At 59.8% G+C, this 20,006-nt stretch overlaps 1 protein-coding gene across 6 annotated transcripts; it reads left to right on the forward strand.

Moving 5' to 3' along the window:
- The first annotated feature begins 567 nt into the window (after positions 1-567).
- Positions 568-18,125, forward strand: ARHGEF19 (Rho guanine nucleotide exchange factor 19). 6 transcript variants are annotated; one of them, XM_070778250.1, is made up of 17 exons: positions 568-812; positions 1,156-1,494; positions 7,930-8,373; positions 8,810-9,097; positions 9,229-9,337; positions 9,411-9,487; positions 9,777-10,039; positions 10,581-10,741; positions 10,856-11,008; positions 11,233-11,362; positions 11,443-11,577; positions 11,751-11,840; positions 11,990-12,150; positions 14,635-14,793; positions 15,081-15,175; positions 17,037-17,141; positions 17,531-18,125. In XM_070778250.1, exons 3-17 carry the CDS (start codon positions 7,959-7,961, stop codon positions 17,686-17,688), a joined length of 2,499 nt encoding a protein of 832 aa, XP_070634351.1. In that variant the 5' UTR covers positions 568-812; positions 1,156-1,494; positions 7,930-7,958; the 3' UTR covers positions 17,689-18,125. The 6 variants fall into 6 exon arrangements, with proteins under 6 accessions (XP_070634351.1, XP_070634359.1, XP_070634329.1 ...); XM_070778258.1 differs by lacking the exon at positions 1,156-1,494; XM_070778228.1 differs by lacking the exons at positions 568-812; positions 1,156-1,494 and having other exon boundaries at positions 1,519-8,373.
- Positions 18,126-20,006: the final 1,881 nt, after the last annotated feature.

Below are 20,006 nucleotides of genomic sequence, written 5' to 3' on the forward strand. Positions count from 1 at the left end.
GGCACCGGGATCTGAATGCTCCTACTCGGAAACCATGGCCCTTCCATCATCGTGAACGTGAGAGGAGGAAGGGAGGGGGGTGAAGATCAGAGACTGGGAGCAGGCTCGAGAACAGGGAAATGGGGGCTGAGGCTAGAGACAGGGGCGAGAGATTGGGAAAATGGGCACAGGCTCATTCTGCCCGCGAGAGTGGAACCAGACCCGTTTGGGCCCGGAAAGGCGGGAGGGCCTTCCCGCCTGGAGCCCCTGCAGTTTTCTTCACCTCCTTCCCCTCGGACTTCCTGCCACGTCTCCCGTATCGGTAGGAACACCGCAGCAGACTGCGCGGCTCTGTCAGCTTGACGCGGGAGTCCGCACCTCTGGCTTACCTCACCCGGGGCGGGGCCCGGAGGGGCGGAGCGAGGAGGGGGCGGGGCCCTCCGGAGGGCGGAGCACGGAGGGGGCGGGGCCCGCCGGGAGGGGGCGGGGCCGTGATTCTGTGGGCCCTCCGGCTCGGCCTGGGGGCGGGGTGCTAAGTCTGGGGGCGGGGCAGTGAGCTCGTGGGCGGGGCGGGGCGGGGCCTAACTGGGAGCGCTGGAAGCTGAGTCCGGGGCCGGACTAGAGGGCAGAGCCGGCTGAGGGTACTGCTAACCTGGCCGGGCCAGGCTCTAGGGTGGAGAGGGTGAAAGTGCCAATCGTGGGGCCGAGGGCCTCGCGGGACCACGCGCCCTCCGCAACCCAGGTACAAGGGCTTTCCCGACGCGAAGAGGAATCTCACTCTTGTCTGCGGGAAGCCGCTGGCTGTGCGTCTGGGCTTCATCATCACCTTCGAGGTAGGCTAAGCCCTCTGGGCGCCGGACAGACAAGAGTCCAAGTTAAGGCTGTGCCGCCGACTGGCTGTAAATGGGACATATTACAGAACGGGATCTACTTCATGGGGTCGCTATGAAGACTTCTGGCAAGCACGTGCACAGCACAGTTAGGTGCCCAGTGAATTAACTGATGTCACGACTGATACTAATACCTCTTGGTCACAGTCCTGGAACTCCTCCTAGCTTTGCTCAAGATCCTTTTTCTCCAGCTCTGATTGTTACAGGTTCTTAGTGTAGGAGTTGGAATTGTACCTCTGTGTCTTTGGGCAAATGACAACCTCTTTATGCTTTGGCTTCCTTACAGGTGAAACAGAAGTTATTTACTCCCTAGAGTTGTTGTGAGGATTAATTGAATGAATCCCCAGAACCCCTCAGAATAGTGCCTGGCAGCACCGACTCAATGGACATGAGTTTGAGTAAACTCCGGGAGTTGGTGATGGACAGGGAAGGCTGGCGTGCTGCAGTCCATGAGGTCGCAAAGAGTGGGACACGACTGAGCGACTGAACAACGAAGTGCCTTGTACTTAGTAAGCGCTTGGCAGAGTAAGATCGCTAAAGCCATCGTTCTCTTTCACCGCTCCCTTCTCCCCAGCCTCTCATCGCCTGGCTCGTGCTCGACCTGCCAGCCTCCCTGGCTACCTAGGTAAGGCGCGGCCTGGCCGAGCAGGCTCTGCGAACAACGCCGAGGCGCTGCTTGGGTCAGTGCGGTCGGCGGGCCCTGACCCCGCCCCTGACCCCGCCCCTCTGCCCACCCCAGGCCCAAGGTCAGCGTTCTGGCCCCGCCCCTAGCTTGGCCCAGAGGGAGGATTGGCCGCTGGTTCTCTCATCTCCGCTGGGCCCGGCCATCACTCAGTCTCGCCTGCGCCACGCCCCTGCTTTTGTATTATGTCCACCAGAGCCCTTTCTGCTCTGGAGGGTCCTCCGCTTCGGCCTGACCCAGCCTTGCTTTCCGTCCGCTGCAGCAGGAGACGCTGTCCCTGGAGCCCAGGACTCAGGGTCCAGAGAAGTGAGACTTCCTTTCCAGGACCCTAATTCCCCCAGGATCCTCCCTCCTTTGGGGGCCTCTGCTTCCAGCTAGGAGTCAAGGCTACGGTACCTTGGCCAGCGGCCCCAAGGTCGGCCCAGGAGTTGGGGTGAGAGGGCTGGGGCTCTCTGAAAACCATTAACCCTGCATTGCCTCCCTCTGCGCGTTCCCAGTCTCCTGCCCCTTGAGCAACACTGACAATAAATCTCTCTGCGCCCCGCAGTGCCACCTCCCCACGGACGCCTTGTCCCCACCCCCTCTGTGCAGTGTCTCCTCATTACGTGCCGATGTTCTGGGGGCCAAGGTGGATATGAAGGAGTGAAGGGACCTAACCTCTCCAACTGAATGGTTACCAGTTGGCAAGGGAGAACTCATGGGATCTAGGAGTGGACTTCGAAAGGCCCTGTGCTCATCAGGGCCTTTAGTACACCAATAATCATAAAAAGGGGTTTAGTTAGGTCAGCTGAGACACCTCCCAGTGGACTTTCACACACTCTTCACCAGACCCTCCCCAAAGTCTGGTGAGGCAGTACCAGGCAGTTGTTGAGGGCACCGATTGGTAGTGGAGTCACAGACCTGGGTTTGAACATTAATTCTGACTTTTATTTGCTGTGTGACCTTTGGCAAGTTTAATTTCATCATCTGTAAGATAGGGACTTCATAGAGCTGATGAGAGATTTAAATGGGATAATGTACTTAACCTGCTCAAGTCTCACGTCCTCAACTTGAAAGTGGGAGCAGTTACCGCGTCTATCTCACAGGGTCGTGGTGGAGATTAAATGAGTATTTAGTGTGTGAAGTGCTCAGAACAGTGCCTGGCACATTAGTGTGTAATAAGAGTTACACACTAACAGGAGCCCCAGTACTTGTGTCCACTCACATTAAATGAAGTGAAGTGAAGTGAAAGTCGCTCAGTTGTGTCCGACCCTTTGCGACCCCATGGACTAGTCCATGGAGTTCTCCAGGCCAGAATACTGGAGTGGGTAGCTGTTCCCTTCTCCAGGGGATCTTCCCAAACCAGAGATCGAACCCAGGTCTCCTGCATTGCAGGCAGATTCTTTACCAGCTGAGCCACCAGGGAAGCCCAAGAATACTGGAGTGGGCAGCCTATCCCTTCTCCAGGGGATCTTCCCAACCCAGGAGTCAGGTGAATTCTTTACCACCTGAGCTGCCAGAAAACCTCGTTATAGGTGCTGTCGCCTGCCTCGGCGAGGACCAGCACCCTGCAGAGTCCTCAGGGTCCCTGACGAGTCCAAGGCTCATCATTCTCTGGGATGCTCCCCAGCCCCAGGAAGTCCCCTGAGCACGTCTCTCACTTGGGAAGCTGCAGCGGAAGGGTGACCTGTCCCCTGGGAGGGAAAGCAGTGCCTCCTTCATCTTTAGGATGTCGGTCTGGGGTCCTTTCAGAGCCTCTCCTCGGCATAGGACTCCCATTGTTCCAGCCCCCCTCTTGTACCCCAGACTGGCCAAACCGGTTCTGGGGAAGGGGGGCGGGGAGCAGGCACGTTGAGACAGCCGCCTGCCTGCCTGCGAGGTTCCCTCCGCCCTCGCCTCCCCTCTCCCTGCCCCACACAATACCCGGGAGCTTGCATTGCCTGGCTCAAGGGCCATGCTGGCATCGCCCCCTGAGGACCTGGCTGCGACCCCAGAGCCCCCAGGGCAGCCTGGAGCCCGGGACCGCGCTGGAGGCTGGACGGAGCTCCCTGGTTGAGGTAGGGCCCCCCCGGCTGCCAGCAGCCCCATCCTCCTCCCACCAGTCTTCCCAGAGAGTCCTTTGTGCAGCCTCCCAGGCCTCTGATCCTGGCCCCCACACGCTGGTGGCCTCTTGGGCTTCCACAGCCTGCGTGGCCTGAGTCTCCTTTCCAGCCATGACCTCCCACTTGGCTCCCTCCATTGAGAAGAAGAGGGGCCCTGCAGGGCCCCACTCCTCGGGCAGCAGGGCAAGGGGCACCATGGAGGGGGCAGGGAAAAGCTGGGCACAGGAGGTCAGAGATGCTTTCTCCGGACCATGCCAGCGTCTAGGGCCCCTCCCTGCCAGCCTTGAGGAGTGGGTCCACTGTCCATGTGATGGGTACCCCGTGGATGGGACCCTCTGTCGACTTAAAAAAAAAAAAGCACAACCTGAGAGTTGTGAGTTACGTTTTATTCGGGGCAATATAGGGACTGCAGCCCTGGGAACAGTTTCTCAGAGCTACTCCACAGACGGGACGCTCATTCCCAGGCCCAGTCTACGATTCGTCTCAAGTCACACAGCTGGTCCATGTCACACAGGGCTTTGAATGTTGGCAGGGGCTCTCCCCTGTGGGTTCCCTTGCCTAGTGGGCACCCGAGGATCCTGTGATCAGGTCTCGAGCAGGGTTACCTGGGACCAGTCTCTTCCTGGGAGGCTTTTTTTTGGGGTCTAGGAGAAGGAAATGGCAACCCACTCCAGTGTTCTTGCCTGGAGAATCCCAGGGATGGGGGAGCCTGGTGGGCTGCTGTCTATGGGGTTGCACAGAGTCGGACACGACTGAAGCAACTTAGCAGTAGCAGCAGCAGCAGCAGCAGAGATAAGCTATAAACACTCTAGCACTGAGGTTGAGTGGACCACATCCACAGAAGGCCACAGAGCTGGGATCCTGGCTGGATGGTCACTCTCATTGTCCATTGGCCTGGGCAGAGATGGAGGCTAACCCACCCCTGACCTCCTCCCCGGGGACCTGCCTCCAGCCTTGTCTCCTCCAAGGAAGCCTTGCACGTCTCCCTCCATTTACCCAGCCTTCTCTTCTGAGGCTTTAGTATGGAGTGCTCCTTGGAATTCCCTGGCGGCCCAGTGGGTAGGACTCAGCACTTCCACTGCACGGGGCACGGGTTCCATCCCTGGTTGGCGAACTAAGATCCCACATGCTGTGTAGAGTGGCCAAAAAAAATTTTTTTTTAATATGAGATGCTCCTGCCCCCACGGTTCCATGTTTTGCTCATTTAACCCTGCAGCTGACATGGGGAGGGGGCTTCCAGAACCCAAGTGGAGAGACTCTCCCAGAATATGAGGGAGCAGAAGCACACGCGTGTTCCTGCACAGGCGTGCCGACAGAAGCAAGTGGCGCTTCTGTGTGAAGGACTGCTGATTCCAGCGGGAAAAGAGACCTGTCTGGTGGCAGTGGTCCCCCGTGTCTCCTGCCACATGCTCCTACAACACAGGGTGCGTCTCAGCGTCACTGCCTCGGTTTCCTACCTGTGTAATGGCCCAAGCCATCCTTGTGACTAGAGAAAGACTCAGGGTAGTGACGATCAACTGCAAAGCTCCCACTCTGTGCGAGCTGCTTTACGTGCATTATTCTTTTTTTTGGCCACACCACGCAGCATGCAGGATCTTAGTTCCCAGGGAAGTCCCCTTGCATTATTCTTACTTTTTTAATCTTTATTTATTTTTGCCTGTGTTGGGTCTTAGTTGCGGCACGTGGAGTCCTCCTTTGCCGCCTTCGGGCTTCTCTCTGGCTGTGGCGAGTGAGGAGTATGTGGGCGCTCTAGGTGAGGCGCATGCACGGGCTTTAGTACCCCCTGCCCCAGGCACATGGGATCTTAGTTCCCCGACCAGGGATCAAACTCGCATCTCCTGCATTGGAAGGCAGATTCTTAACCCCTGCGCCACCAGGGAAGTCCTCTTAATTCTCCTATCAGCATTTTGAAGCATGACTATCCTGTTCACCAGATGAGGAAACAGACAGACTTGCTCCCTGTGCGGAGGGCCCAGAGAGGTCCTTGGTGCTTAGGAGCAGCCCCACCCTGTGCTCCAGGCAGGGGGTGGAGAGAGAAGGGGAAGCCGGCAGAGGGGCTGCCGCAGGGGGGCGGGGGCACAGACCAGCGGCCCCCACTGGGTCTTCCCTTCTTCCCCGCCCTGCAGGCTCACTGACACTGTCGCTGTTGGCTTCCGTGGCCTTCTCCCTCTCTCTGTGTACTGGGTCCCTGGGTATTCCAATCAGGACAGTTTGCTATCACTTCCTTCAGGAAGCCTTCCGGGAATGCCTGGGTCGAGATGAGCCCAGCCCTCTGCCCTGACACTTCCTCTGGGCTGGTTCTTTCCAATCTGGATTGTAACTGTTTTTGTTTTGGCTTCCGCACGAGACTGGCAATCCTGCAGACCATGAGACATTTGGCCATCTGTCTCCTCCGGTTTTCTGGGCCTCACATCTGTCTCTGAGTATCTGGTCTGTCTGAAATGCTCAGTGTCTCTGTCTCTGCCTCCATCTCTGGGTTCCTGAATATCTCAGCATCTGTGGTTTTCCGGTTTGGAGTGCTTTGGGGTCTCGGTTTCTGGGTCGCTCTCTAAAGCATCCCTGTCCTCCAGCCTCAGCCCCTTGGTCTCTCCGGCTCTGTCTCCTGAGTGTTCCGGCCCTGCCAGGCAGGCGCTGCCCCTTTGGCCTGATCGGGCCTCTGGGGAGGGGTGCATCCTTGCTGCCCAGCCTGCCCACAGCGAGGCCAGGCCCCGGGAGGCCCCCGCCCAGCCTGCTGCCTGTTCCCTCCCTCCCTACCCGTCTGCCTCACCACAGGGCTTGATGAATCAAACTCTTTGTCTGGGTGGGATCTCCCCAAGCCAGCTGGGCAGAGACAGGGCTTCCCCTGCCGGAGCAGCCAAACACCATCCGCAGCGGGCCTTGGTGGAGAGGTGAGGGGCTGCAGCGAGGGGCCGGGGGCCAGGGCTGGCGGACTCAGACCCCGCTGACTGGTAGGCCTGTTCTGAGGCTCCAGCAGCCTCGCCGGGGATGACTTCCTGCCCGAGAGGACCCACTCAGCTTGTCTTGTTCCTGGGGCTGGGAGATGGGGTCCCCTCTCTCACCCCAAGCTGGGGGGCTGGGGCTCTTTCCTGCCCTTCTCCTGGGACGGCCCAGCCTGTCCTGGGTGGTGGCCTGCCTGCCAATCTGTGACCCTCCCAGCCAGCTTGGCATGGGTGTGGGCAGCACTCAGTACTGAAGCAACTCTGGGCACAGGAGGGGGGCTGGGGGACACCAACAAGGACCTCCGGCCTGTGCGTCTGTATCTGCTTCATGTGTTGTGAGTGTGAGTGGGACAGGAGTGCGAGAAAACCTGAGCGGATGTGTAAATATCTGACGGCTCTGCTTCATGTGCTGTGAGTGTGAGTGGGACAGGAGTGCGAGAAAACCTGAGCGGATGTGTAAATATCTGACGGCTCTGCTTCATGTGTTGTGAGTGTGAGTGGGACAGGAGTGCGAGAAAACCTGAGCGGATGTGTAAATATCTGACGGCTCTGCTTCATGTGTTGTGAGTGTGAGTGGGACAGGAGTGCGAGAAAACCTGAGCGGATGTGTAAATATCTGACGGCTCAGCGTGTGTTTGGGAAAGTGAGTGAATATATGTACTTGTATTAAAAACAGTGTGTGTGTGAATGTGTGAGCCTGTGAATTTGGAATGTCTGGGTGTATCTGCGAAAGCTCGTATGTCAGTGTCTGCAGCTGGAAGAAGATACATGTGGATGTACGTGGAACAGACGCGGGTCTGTGCGGCAGCGTATGCATCTGTGTGTCTGATCACATGTCAGGGAGCTAGGAAATGCACGAGGTGCTTAAAGGCACAGACTCAGAGCTAGGCTGCCTGGGTTTGAATCCTGGCCCCACTGTTTACCAGATAACCTCTCTGTCTCACTTTCCTCACCTATAAAATGGGGCTAATGACAGTATCAGATCAGGGGGCCTCCCTGGTGGTCCAGTGGTCAAGAATCTGGCTTCCAATGCAGGAACTTGGGTTCGGTCTCTGGTTGGGGAACTAAGATCCCTCATGCTGTGCGCCAACTTGAACCTGCAAACCACAAGTAAAAGAAAAAAAAAAGCACCAACTCCGGGTTGTTGGGGCTTCAGAGGATTACATGAACTACTGTGTGTAAAGTACTTGGCCTGTCATTAAGTAAGTGCCAAGTAAGCATTAGCTGTCACCATAGAATCAAGTGTGTGAGTATGCTGTACAGATGTGTGTGCAGGAGACTTCGTCCAGGCCTCCAGGACACAGTGCTCACTGGCCACTGCTGTCCTGTGTGTTGCTCTGATGCCTTCTCCCCTGCAGGCCCTGGTGGGTGGTGGAGCAAAGGAGGAATGGACTGTGGGCCGCCCACCACCCTCCAGCCCCATCTGGCTGGGCCGCCTGGCACTGCCCACCGCCCAGTGGCCATGTGCCAGCAGGAGAGCCTGTCCTTCGCGGAGCTGCCCGTCCTGCAGCCTCCAGGCCCCATGTGTCTGGACCTCTTCCCCGTAGCTCCAGAGGAGCTGCAGGCACCTGGCAGCCGCTGGTCTCTGGGGACCCCTGCTCCCCTCCAGGGGCTGCTGTGGCCACCGGCCCCCGGAGGCGCGGACCCCGAGCTCTCCACCAGCGGGGGAATGCGGCCTAGCCGGGCTGGCAGCTGGCCACACTGTCCTGGTGCCCAGCCCCCAGCCTTGGAGGGACCCTGGAGTCCCCAGCACCCACAGCCACAGCGCCGGGCCAGCCACGGATCAGAGAAGAAGTCAGCCTGTGAGTCACTCCGGGGGAGGGGGTGGTGGCCGGGGGAGGATAGAGGAGAGGTGGGGGAGGATAGAGGAGAGGTGCGGGAAGATAGAGGGGAGGTGGGTGGCTCTTTTAGGACCAGTAAGCCCCCAGATTCTACAGACAGGCAGGACAAGCGATAGATCTTAGGGATAAGGGACGGGGCTCAGAGGCGGCAGGTAACTTGTCTGAGGACACACGGTGAGCAGGCGTCCTTCGCCTCCTGAGCCTCTGCCCCCTGCAGCAGGTACTTCGCTTTTTCTCCACCCCTCTGGCTGACCGCATTACTCTAGGAAAAGATCCTGGCAAAACATTGGCCTTTCTCTCGGGCACATCCCTCTGATGCCCAGGGTCCCAGGGCAGTGGCAGGGAGGGGAGACCCCACTGGATGCCAGCCTGAGCTCTCTCACCCCACCCCCGTCAGGGCGCAAGATGAGGGTGTACCAGCGAGAAGAGGCCCTTGGTGGCCCCGAGGCCCACGCTGTGTTCCTGGAGCCAAGTCAGGCCTCGGAGCAGGAGCTGAGCACAGAGGAGCCCCGGCCCGCGGGGCTGCCTGGGCCTGTTCGCGGGGGCCTCGAGGGGCCTGAGCGGAGGCGCTTCTCGGCCTCTGAGCTGATGACCCGCCTGCACTCTTCCCTGCGCTTGGGGCGAAATTCAGCAGCCAGGGCACTGAGCCCAGGGTCAGGGTCAGGCCCCGGAGCTGCCCGAGAAGGTACCAGCTCGCCCCGGGGCTAAGAGCAGGCAAGAGGCAGATGCGGGGCGGGGCGGGATCACTGCACACCTGAGACGCGTGTGGTGCCCAGCACCGCTCTTGGGGCCTCCCTCAGCTCTGCCCCTCTGCAGGGAAAGCGTCTGGAAGAGACTCGCGCAGTGTAGAGATGAGGATGGACGCCACGGCGACGCCAGCTCCTGTTGACCTGAGCGGGGTCCCCGGCAGCTGGCCGGAGCCCAGGTATCACCTCCCACCCCAGGCTCGGTCCGAGGCGGGGAGGGGCGGTGACGGGCCCTGACGCTCCGTTTCCCAGGCTGGATGCGCGGGAAGAGCCGGCGCCCGGGCCCCGGAGCGCCAGCGAGCGGCGCCAGTCCCGGTTCCTGCTTAACTGTACGTGGGGGGGTTCGCCGAGGGCGGGGCTGGGAGCTTGGGTACCGGGAAACCGGGATCTGGGGGGCTGAGAGGTCGGGCCTCTGTGGGAGGGAGAGACCGGGACCATGAGCGTCAAGTACAGGGGGCAGCATGCAGGAGGTGCCCAAGGTTCGCGGGATGAGTGGGCGAGTGACCCGAGTCACCAGTCCCGCTCCTCGAACCGTCGGAAAGACTGGTTAGGCGAGGCGGGCCGCGGGGACAGGGCAGGGGGCCGGCGGGCGCCCCACGGCCTCCGCTCTCCGCCCAGCTGTCCTCTACCAGGAATACAGCGACGTGGCCAGCGCCCGCGAGCTGCGGCGGCAGCAGCGCGAGGAGGAGGGCGCGGCGGACGAGGCTGAGGGCGCGGAAGAGGGCCCGGGGCCGCCGCGCGCCGACCTCTCCCCGAGCAGCTCGTTCCGGGAGCAGCGCGCCGCGCGGGGCTCCACCTTCTCGCTGTGGCAGGACATCCCCGACGTGCGCGGCAGTGGCGTCCTGGCCACGCTGAGCCTGCGCGACTGCAAACTGCAGGAGGTGCGCCCGGGCCGGGGGCGGAGGGGTGGCCCAGGGGTCGGGGGCGGGTGGGTGGCAGGAGGTGGTCCTGGGGGCCGGCGAGACTGCAGGAGGTGCGCCGGGGCCGGGGCCGGGGCGGGGTCAGCGGGGAAAGGCCTAGGGTGCGGCAGGACCAGGGCAAGGACCCTAGACCAAGACCCCCGAAAGCGGGGCCTGGGAGGGAGGAGCGGCGCAGAGGGTGAAACGCAGGGTGCACGCGCCCCCAGCAGGTCCTAGAGCAGGAACCGGGTCGGCGGGAGGGTGCACGGAGACGCCAGGGCCGGTAGATCCGGGCCCCGCCGGATCCGTGCGGACTGCAAATTTGGGCTCAGCTGGGCTGCAGCCGGAGTAGCAGCAGGAGGCTGTCTCTGAACCCCACTTGGCGCTAGATCCGGATGGGGCTGGAGAAGGAAAGGGGACCGGAGCTGCGCTGAATCTAGGGAGGCGGTATCCAGGGCTGGGGTGTGCTTGGTGGGCGAAGCGAGTGCATTCAGGGTTCAGCCCTGCATCCGCCCTCACTCAGGCCAAGTTTGAGCTGATCACATCCGAGGCCTCCTACATCCACAGTCTGTCAGTGGCCGTGGGCCACTTCTTAGGCTCGGCCGAGCTGAGTGAGTGCCTGGGGACACAGGACAAGCAGTGGCTGTTCTCCAAACTGCCCGAGGTCAAGAGCACCAGTGAGAGGTGAGGCAGTGGCCCGGCCTCGAGGGGAGTCAGGCAGCCAGGCTGCGGCTGGCTGGGCTCCCGCCTCTGGGGTCTCCTCCTGGCCCCGGCCCTGACCCCTGGCTGCCCTTTCAGGTTCCTGCAGGACCTGGAGCAGCGGCTGGAGGCAGACGTCCTCCGCTTCAGCGTGTGCGACGTGGTCCTGCAGCACTGTCCGGCCTTCCGGCGCGTGTACCTGCCCTACGTCACCAACCAGGCCTACCAGGAGCGCACCTACCAGCGCCTGCTGTAGGCGGGGCTCTAAAGGGGAGCGGCGAGGGGGGCGGGGTTCCAGTGGCAGTAGGTGCAGAGGCCGGGCGGAGGAGGGCTGACCTGGGGCGCCTGCCCTGGGCTCTGACCACGAGGAGGCCAGACCTGCCGAGGCCCCGAAGGACCAGAGGGGCGGCTGGAGGCGGGATCCCGCGTTCGGGGCCCCCTGTCATTGCAGACCCTCTCCCGCCCGCACTGTCCAGCCTGGAGAACCCCAAGTTCCCTGGCATCCTGGCTCGCCTGGAGGAGTCTCCTGTGTGCCAGCGGCTGCCCCTCGCCTCCTTCCTCATCCTGCCGTTTCAGAGGATCACCCGCCTCAAGATGCTGGTGGAGGTACCTGAGGGCACGAGGCTGTGGGGAGGGCTGGGTAGGGGAGAGACCTCTTTATCCTCACAGCCCCTTGGGGCGCCCAGGGCAGAGCAGGGTGCCTGGGAGAGGCCACACTGCCTCGCTGCACTGACTCCACCTTCCAGAACATTCTGAAGCGGACAGCGCAGGGCTCTGAAGATGAAGACATGGCCACCAAGGCCTTCAATGCCCTCAAGGAGGTGAGCTCAGCAGGGAGGAGGTGTCTGGCTCCCAGGGGCCTCCCCGGAACCCCTGTGTGTCTCTAAAGGAGCCTCAGTCTTCAGAGTCCCTCATCTCCAAGTGGGGGCCTGAGGCTGGGCTGCGGGAGCCTGGGCTGGGGGCGCTGCGGGTGATCTCCCCATGGTCTCCGCAGCTGGTGCAAGAGTGCAATGCCAGTGTGCAGTCCATGAAGAGGACAGAGGAGCTCATCCATCTGAGCAAGAAGATCCACTTCGAGGGCAAGGTATCCGCCCTCAGCCTGGGAGCTGGGGTACCTGGAGGGGCAGCCCTGTCACCTCCTCTCTGGGGACTGCAGGCCAGTTCATCACTGTCCAGCCCTCCACCCCCTGCCCTCTGCCCCTGGCCTGACCCCTGCCTCCTCCATCCTCCCAGATCTTCCCGCTGATCTCTCAGGCCCGCTGGCTGGTTCGGCACGGGGAGCTGGTGGAGCTGGCACCCCTGCCCGCGGTGCCCCCGGCCAAGCTGAAGCTGTCCAGCAAGGCGGTGTACCTGCACCTCTTCAATGACTGCCTGCTGCTCTCCCGGCGGAAGGAGTGAGTCTGGGCAGGATGGGGGTGCTGGTGGGTGAGACTGGAGCTCTCTTCTTCCGCACCAGTGGGCTCACAACGAGTCCACCTGCCAGGTTCTGCTGCCAGGGCACCCTAAAGGTGAGAGGCTCCCCCAGGAAAGGCAGAGCTGGGGCAAGTCCATCTTCTGGAGAATCAAGGGCTGGGCTGTGTGCCAAGAACTGTGAAGCTGCTCTGAGCTTAAGCCAATTGGAGCAGAGACTAAATGCACAACCGCCCCTGAGCCGTAGTGATAATAACGAACATTTGAGCACTTTTCCTGTGCCAGGCATGCTACGTGGATTTTCCCCTTTAGTCCTGAGTGTCTTTCTGGAAAGTAGCCTCCCTGGTTATTCTCGAGATCAAGGAGCTAGTGAGAGCAGGAACCAGGGGAGGTCAGGTCTGTCTGACGCTAGATCCCAGGCTCTTTACTGCGCTCTCCTGTCTTCCATCTGTCAAACAGAGGCTACCATGTAGGGAGATGCACTGTGATAACAACACATGAAGAGGTTAGCACACAGCCTGGCGTATACTGAACACTCACTCAGCATTAGCTGTGATTATCATAAGTCTGGGAGACTCCCTGAATGAAGTAAGCCTTAAGGATGGAGGGATGGATGTCTTATGCCATGGAAAGAGTTCAGTTCTGATTTATTTATTCATTCAGTGAAGCATCATTGAATCCCCATTCTGTATTGGGTCCTCCAAAGGGTGTTGGGAACTTAGAGAAGCTCACAGGCGCTCTCGCACAGTGAAAATAAATCCTGAAAACCACCTATTCAGGGTTTTGATGGAAGGGTTAACTGTAGTATTCCCTGGTGTGGGATGAGATTCAGTAAAACTTCATAGAGGAAGGGACGTTTGAATTGGGTGTTGAAGAATACGCAGCAGTTTTCCAGGTAGAGGTGCCTGGAGAAATACAGCCAAGTCACAGAAGCATGGAGAGCACGGTGTGTCTGGGGGGTGATGAAGCCCAGTGCGGCTGAGTTTGTAGAAAAATGGGCGAGAGAGGGAAGCTGGCGTGTTGAAAGCCACGGCAGAAAGGTTGGATTTTCTGAGGGCATGGAGAGTTAAGCGGAGGAGGCCAGTTTGGAGAACAGACTGGAAGGGAGAGACCAGAAGCTCCTGCAACTGCCCAGATGAGCGCAGAGGCTCCAGAAGTAGCAGTGGGCATGGGGACCAGTGAGCTCCGGGGACAATAAGGACGCAGACGATAGGGCACAGCTGCTGGCCGGGTGAGTGGCGGGGAGGAAAGAAGCGAGTGGAGGCCTGAGTGGCCTCGGGGGATTCACCGGCGACTTTCGGTGGAACGGGGAACTGCGGAGGGACCTGGTCTGCAGGGGAAGATACTGGTTTTGTCTAGGCCGGCTGACAGGAAGGGACTACGGAACACCCTCCACCTACCCACCCGCCCACCTTTCTTAGAAGGGTTTATCAGACCCGAAGAGCGGGGCTGGCAGAGTCAGGTGCTGTGATACGGCAGCACGCGAGCCAGAGTCCACCTCCTACACTGGTTATGGAGACAGACACAAAGCAGTCTGCAGATCTCAGCAGGGAAGCTGCCCAGGCGGCTCTATGAAACAGAGGCTTCAGAAAGAGGTTCAGAGAGAGTGGAAAGTGTGCCTGGGGCAGGGACCGTCTCCATCACCTCCCGCCATGTCAGTGAGCCAGTGAGATCAGGGTCAGGGACCGTCTGTATCACCTCCCATGAGGTCAGTGAGCCAGGGAGATCAGGGTCAGGGGCCGTCTGTATCACCTCCCGCCACGTCAGTGAGCCAGTGAGATCAGGGGCAGGAACCGTCTGTATCACCTCCTGCCAGGTCAGTGAGCCAAGGAGATCAGGGGCAGGGACTGTCTCCATCACCTCCCGCCAGGTCAGTGAGCCAGGAGATCAGGGTCAGGGACCGTCTCTATCACCTCCCGCCAGGTCAGTGAGCCAGTGAGATCAGGGGCAGGGACCGTCTCCATCCCTCCTGCCAGGTCAGTGAGCCAGTGAGATCAGGGGCAGGGACTGTCTCCATCACTTCCCATCTCTATCAGTGAGTCAGTGAAATCAGGGGCAGGGACCGTCTCTATCACCTCCCACCTCTGCCAGTGAGCTAGTGAGATCAGGGGCAGGGACTGTCTGTATCACCTCCCGCCTCTGCCAGTGAGCCAGGAGATCAGGGGCAGGGACAGTCTTCATCACCTCCCGCCTCTGCCAGTGAGCCAGGAGATCAGGGGCAGGGACTGTCTGTATCACCTCCTGCCAGGTCAGTGAGCCAAGGAGATCAGGGGCAGGGACTGTCTCCATCACTTCCCACCTCTATCAGTGAGCCAGGCAGATTGCAGTCCTCATTTTGCTAACTGCCCTGTGCAGCCTCGCTTTCTTGAGGAGGGTCCTAGGGACAGATGATGCCTTCTCTTCTCTTCCCATCAGCAGTCACCTCGTCCCGAGGGTGGGTCCAGGCTGACCTCGCCCCCCTGTTCTAGGCTGGGGAAGTTTGCCGTCTTCGTTCACGCCAAGATGGCTGAGCTGCAGGTGAAGGACCTGAGCCTCAAGCTGCAGGGCATCCCCGGCCACGTGTTCCTCCTTCAGCTCCTCCATGGGCAGCGCACGAAGCACCAGTTCCTGCTGAGGGCCCGGACGGAGTGAGTGGGCCTGGGTTTAGGGAGCAGACCCCCCAGGCAGGGGCACAGCCTTTCATCTCTGTCTCAGGATGGTGGCCTAAGGCTGGAGCTGGCAGGGACGGCATCCAGGGGGCCCTGGACCTGTTCTGTGCCCATCCTCAGAGCTGGGTGGGCGCTGGCTTGGGTGGGCCTTGGGGTGGAGACAGGTGACCCGGGTCCCACGTCTGCGCGTCATTCCCTGTCCTCCCAGCCCTGGTTTCCCCACTGTGGCCCCGGGAGACTGCAGTTCTCATGTTGGGACAATTCAGCCTCCCTCTCCCTAGGAGTGAGAAGCAGCGGTGGATCTCGGCCATGTGCCCCTCCAGCCCTCAGGAGGACAAGGAGGTCATCAGCGAGGGGGAAGGTAGCAGCCTGCCCCCCACCACGAGGGCCACGTTCCTGGGGCTGGGTGCCGCATCGCGCTCCCCTTCCCCCCGGCGCTGGGCACCGTGTTACCCGCGGGGCCGGCAGGGAGAGGGGTCAGCCTGGGGCGGGGTGGGTCTGCGAGACCCTGGGGGACGGGCGGGCTCCACGTGCAGTCAGCACGCTGGAGAGGATGCAGCCTTGCCCACCCTCTCATGCCATCCCCGCAGAAGCCCCTCTTATGAATTAGAAAACAGATTCGCAGAGGGCAAGTGGCTTGTCCGGGTTCAGCGGTCAGCGGCCGAGCTGGGACTGGAACTGCGTCTGTCTGTCGCTCTGCATCAGCTGCAGAGAGGACAGCAGCAGAGTGGCCGGGAGGGGCGCGGGTGGCGGCAGGCCGAGGGATCTGCTCTGCTGATCCAGAGGCTTCTCTGGGCGTGAAATGAGGCCGGTGAGCCAGGGTGCAGCCCAATCAGAGGACGCCTTGGTGGGAGCGTGGTGGGAGCCAGGTAGTTATGCAGGGTTTTTGAGCAGGGGTGTTAGGGCTGAGCCAACGAAAAGGAAGGTAAGAAGCTCGTTTCCACCCAGTAATTTCCATGTGCTGCGGTGCCGAGGACTTTGCATACGCCTTTATTTTCTGCCTGCAATGAGGGAGCCCCAGTTCGATCGCTGGCTCGGGGAGATCACCTGGAAGAGGGAATGCGTACTGCTCACGACAACCCCCTTAGGTAGATTCATTCTTCGTATCTGAGAACACTGCGGCCCGGGACTGTTAGGCAGCTTGCCCACGGTCAGTGAGCTGGGATTCAAGCTTGGTCTGGCTGCGAGGCCTGTGGTTTTCCTGACACTCCCAGTCCACCTGGGAGTGTGGTCGAATGGGCTGAGGCCTGGACTGGAGTTGATTCTCTAACTGGCGTTAGAGGTATTTGGGCTGGAGAGTGAACTTGCCCCTCCAAGGAGGTGGTCAGGGAAGGCCCCTGAAGGATGGGGATGGGCAGCCACGCTGGTGTCTGGGAAGAGCACTCTTGGAAGGGGAAACAGCCGTGCAAAGGCCCTGAGGCAGGAGGGAACCTGGAGTGTTTGGGGAACAGCACGATGACAAGTGTGCAGCTGAGCTTGACCGAGGAGGAAGAGGAGGAAGAGGAAGATGAGGAGGTGAGGAGGTGAGGAGGTGAGGAGGCGAGCAGGGGCAACCTAGGCTGTGCAAGGCTTTGGAGGCCGTGGGAGGACTTGTATTCTCAGAGGAGCGGGAAGCCCTGGAGGGTTGTAAGTGGCCGTGGTGGGGTTTGAGTCTCCGCTGAGAAGGGCGTGTGGAGGGAGCATCAGAGCAGCATGACTTCACACGAAGGGTGCGTGTGTGCTGTTGCGTCCGACTCTGTGCAACCCCACAGGCTGCAGCCCGCCAGGCTCCTCTGTCCAAGGGATTCTGCAGGCAAGATTACTGGAGTCGGTTATGATTTCCTCCTCCAGGGGATCTTCCCAACCCAGGGATCAAACCCATGTCTCTTTTGTCTCCTGCCTTGGCAGGTGGATTCTTCTTTTTTTTTTTTAGGTGGATTCTTTACCACTGCGCCATACAAAGGGCCATTACTGTTTTGTAGAGACAGACCAGGAGGTCAGGAGCAAAATACTGAATTGAGCTGGGAAGCTGGGAGCCCAGGGCACAGAAGTAGTAATCGAAGCTCGGAGGCACTGGACTCACTTAGCACTCGTGTTTAGGGTCGGAGAGGAGAGCGGCTAGGGTGGTCCGGCGATGAGCTGCAGTAGCCGCGCTTTCTTTCTTCCCTCCCTCCCGCTATCTTCTCCCCCCGCCCTGCCCCATCCTACCCTGGGGATTCCCTCATTCTCCCTTGGGTTCTCAGACCACCCCCAGGTTCAGTGTGTCAGAACATATAAGGCATTGCAGCCAGACGAACTGACTTTGGAGAAGACGGACATCCTGGCCGTGAGGATGCGGACAAGTGACGGTGAGATGGACCCCTGGACAGGCCTCCTGATGGGGGCTTTGGGGGCAGGAGGCAGCTAGACGGCTAAGCCTTCACAGGAAAAAGCTACACCAGGGTTCACCCACCACAGCATGCAAGAATCAATTTAGACAAGAAGATGAACTTCCCGCTTGCAAAGGTGTAGGGTTGAGAGTAACCGGTGGGGGAGAAGTGGGGAAATCCCTCCTCGGAGAGCATCGGGAACAACAGATCACAAATCCACCTACCAGTCTGCGAGAGGTGTGCCCCTTCCTGCCCCCGGGAGATGCTGAGATGGTGTTCTCTCAGCCCCGGGGCGCGGATGGGGCTTGCGCCAGGGCCCAGGTGTTCCTTGGATGCCACTGACGCTGCCCCGGCCTGTGTGCCCTTAGGCTGGCTGGAGGGGGTGCGCCTGGCAGATGGTGAGAAGGGCTGGGTGCCCCAGGCCTACGTGGAGGAGATCAGCAGCCTCAGTGCCCGCCTCCGGAACCTGCGGGAAAATAAGCGGGTCTCAAGTGCCACCAGCAAGCTGGGGGGGCCCCCCGTGTGATGGCGGCCGTGGCCCGGGACAGCAACCCCACACCGCCGCCTGGACAGGTGTGCAGGGGACCTGCGGTGTCCCCACGCCTCCCCCCCCCCCCCGCCACCGCTGCCGCTGGGGCTCCTGTTCTCATGCCCGGCTTCGAGGGTGCAGGCTGGACGCAGGAGGGGGTTGCCTCCACAGTCTCCCCTGTCCTCCAGCTCCTCCGAGTCCACACTTCAGGGATGAGGGTCGTTTATGGCTCTGGCTCATGCCCTCCGGAACCTGGCCTCTCCCTTTCTTGCCCTCCACCCTGCCCATCTTGGTCCCTCTGGCAGGGACCTGGCTGGCAGGGGCTCTGGGCGCTGGGCCCTATCTGTGTAGACAGATCTGGAGTCTTCTGGCCTGAGCCTGTGTGGGCCCCGGTTGCTGTAACTTACCTGTAAATAAACGCCCGTAATGCCTTTGCTTGGAGTCTGTGAGCCTTATGGTACCGCTTGGACCCCAGCCCCGCTTCCCAGCTAGAGATGGAGGGTTGGGCCTCTCCCATCATCCAGGATTAAGGATCCACCTTCCGATGCAGGGGATGCGGGGTCGATCCCTGGTCGTGGAACTAAGATCCCACGTGCCCCAGGGGGCAACTAAACCCCGGTGCTGCAACTGGGGAGAAGCCCACACGCCGTCAACTGCGGAGCCGGGCTCTCAAGAGCCTGAGCACCACGGCTGGGGAGATCAAGACCTGCAGCAGCCAAGGAAAAAGGTCGGGAGGCTCTCTGACTGCTCACCTCCCCCTAGGACCTCCCCTTCTGTAGAGTTCACCTCTTGACCAGACCATGATGAGAGGAGCTGCATGTCATTTAGACCGCTTTGGGCAAAACAATAGATTCAAATAGGCTTAAATATTAAGGAGGATTTATTTGTTCTTGGATTTGTTTCTTACAGCTTCTTTAACAAATGATTACAAACTAAGCGATTTAAAAACAATAGGAATTTCTTCTATCCTTTCTGGAGACCGGCATCCTGAAGTCTTTGAGCCAGAATCCAGGTGTGGGCAGGGCGGTGCTCTGGCAGGGGCGGTGTGCTCTAGGGGGAGTTGTCCCTGGCCGCTTCTGGTGGCTGCCAGCATCCTGCGCTTGTGGCCGCATCACTCCAGGCTCTGCTTCTGTGGTCACATTGCCTTCTTTATGTGTCTGTCTGATCTCCCTCTTATCAGGATACCTGTGGTTGCATTTGGGGCCCATGCAGATAATCTCCCCACTCCACATCTTTCATTTAAATCCCATCTGCCAAGAACTGTCGCCTCTGCCTTTGTCTGATAAGATATCATTCCCAGGGTCTCCTCTGGGAGGGCGTTTCTCAGCCAGGGGAGTGGCAGTGTATGCTTCAGGCAATGCTTCAGGCAAGGCCGGACCCAGTGGCTCAGAGATGTCAGTGGCAGCCCCGCTTCCCGGTTCCTCTGCTCTGCTGTCCTCAGGCTTCACACTAAGACTCTTCTTCATTTACATCCCAGGTTGAGGAAGAGACCCGCCTTCACCCTACCATCCCCTGTCAAACTCCCAGGACATTTTGGACCTGGGTGGGTCGTAAGGCTCCCGCTGTGCTGATCACAGTGGCCAGGGTTGGTGTGCGCTAACAGACCTCACCTAAGTCGTATGCTTTTCTCTGGAACCAGGTTAATTTCTCTGGAACCCTATGGATCCCCACGTAGGATCACATGGCTGCTGCAAAGGAGGGGTGGGTGCTAGGGTGGCCAACATTCACTGAAACCCAAGTCACCCAGGGAATGGGAGGACCTAGGAATAGTGGCCTTGGGGATGTGAGCACAGCTGAGCGGCTAGGAGCATCCTTCGTCTCTCAAGAGGAGGGCGTGGGGAGAGAAAGCAGATGGGGTCTGCTGAGAGGGTGAAGGTGGGCGGATGGGGAGAGGCTCAGACCCATGAAGTGGGCTTCGGGAACAACTTTCTAACATGAGATGGTGTGGGGAGCCCGGAGCGTATGGGCTAAGCAGACAGACATTTGAATTTGAGTTCTGGTTCCTACGTCTATAGCCAGGGTCATTTTTTAAGGTGGTGTGTGGCATCTTAGCTCCCCAACCAGGGATAGAACCCGTGCCCTCTGCACTGGGGAGCGCAGTCTTAACCCCTGGCCCACCGGGGAAGTGTGATTCTTAAACACAGAGCTCTTACTCTGGAATTACTTTTAAGCTTACAGAAAATTTGCGGGCCTGTACAGTGACTTCTGGACACTCCTTGGCCAGTTTCCCTACTGGTACCGTCTTAATGACCATGCAACAGTTGTTAAAACTAAGAAACCAACATTGGTACATGACTATTAACTGAATGCCAGAT

This window comes from Bos indicus, chromosome 2, assembly GCF_029378745.1.
Source record: "Bos indicus isolate NIAB-ARS_2022 breed Sahiwal x Tharparkar chromosome 2, NIAB-ARS_B.indTharparkar_mat_pri_1.0, whole genome shotgun sequence".
Classification (NCBI taxonomy): domain Eukaryota; kingdom Metazoa; phylum Chordata; class Mammalia; order Artiodactyla; family Bovidae; genus Bos; species Bos indicus.

What these genes read in the sequence shown, in the direction of transcription:
- ARHGEF19 (XM_070778228.1), top strand. Translation starts at nt 7,824, where the DNA reads ATGCTGTACAGATGTGTGTGCAGGAGACTTCGTCCAGGCCTCCAGGAC. An exon ending in GTCCCGGTTCCTGCTTAACT is followed by an intron (nt 9,488 to 9,776) that starts GTACGTGGGGGG and finishes CTCTCCGCCCAG; the next exon opens with CTGTCCTCTACCAGGAATAC. An exon ending in GCCTCAAGATGCTGGTGGAG is followed by an intron (nt 11,363 to 11,442) that starts GTACCTGAGGGC and finishes TGGGGCGCCCAG; the next exon opens with GGCAGAGCAGGGTGCCTGGG.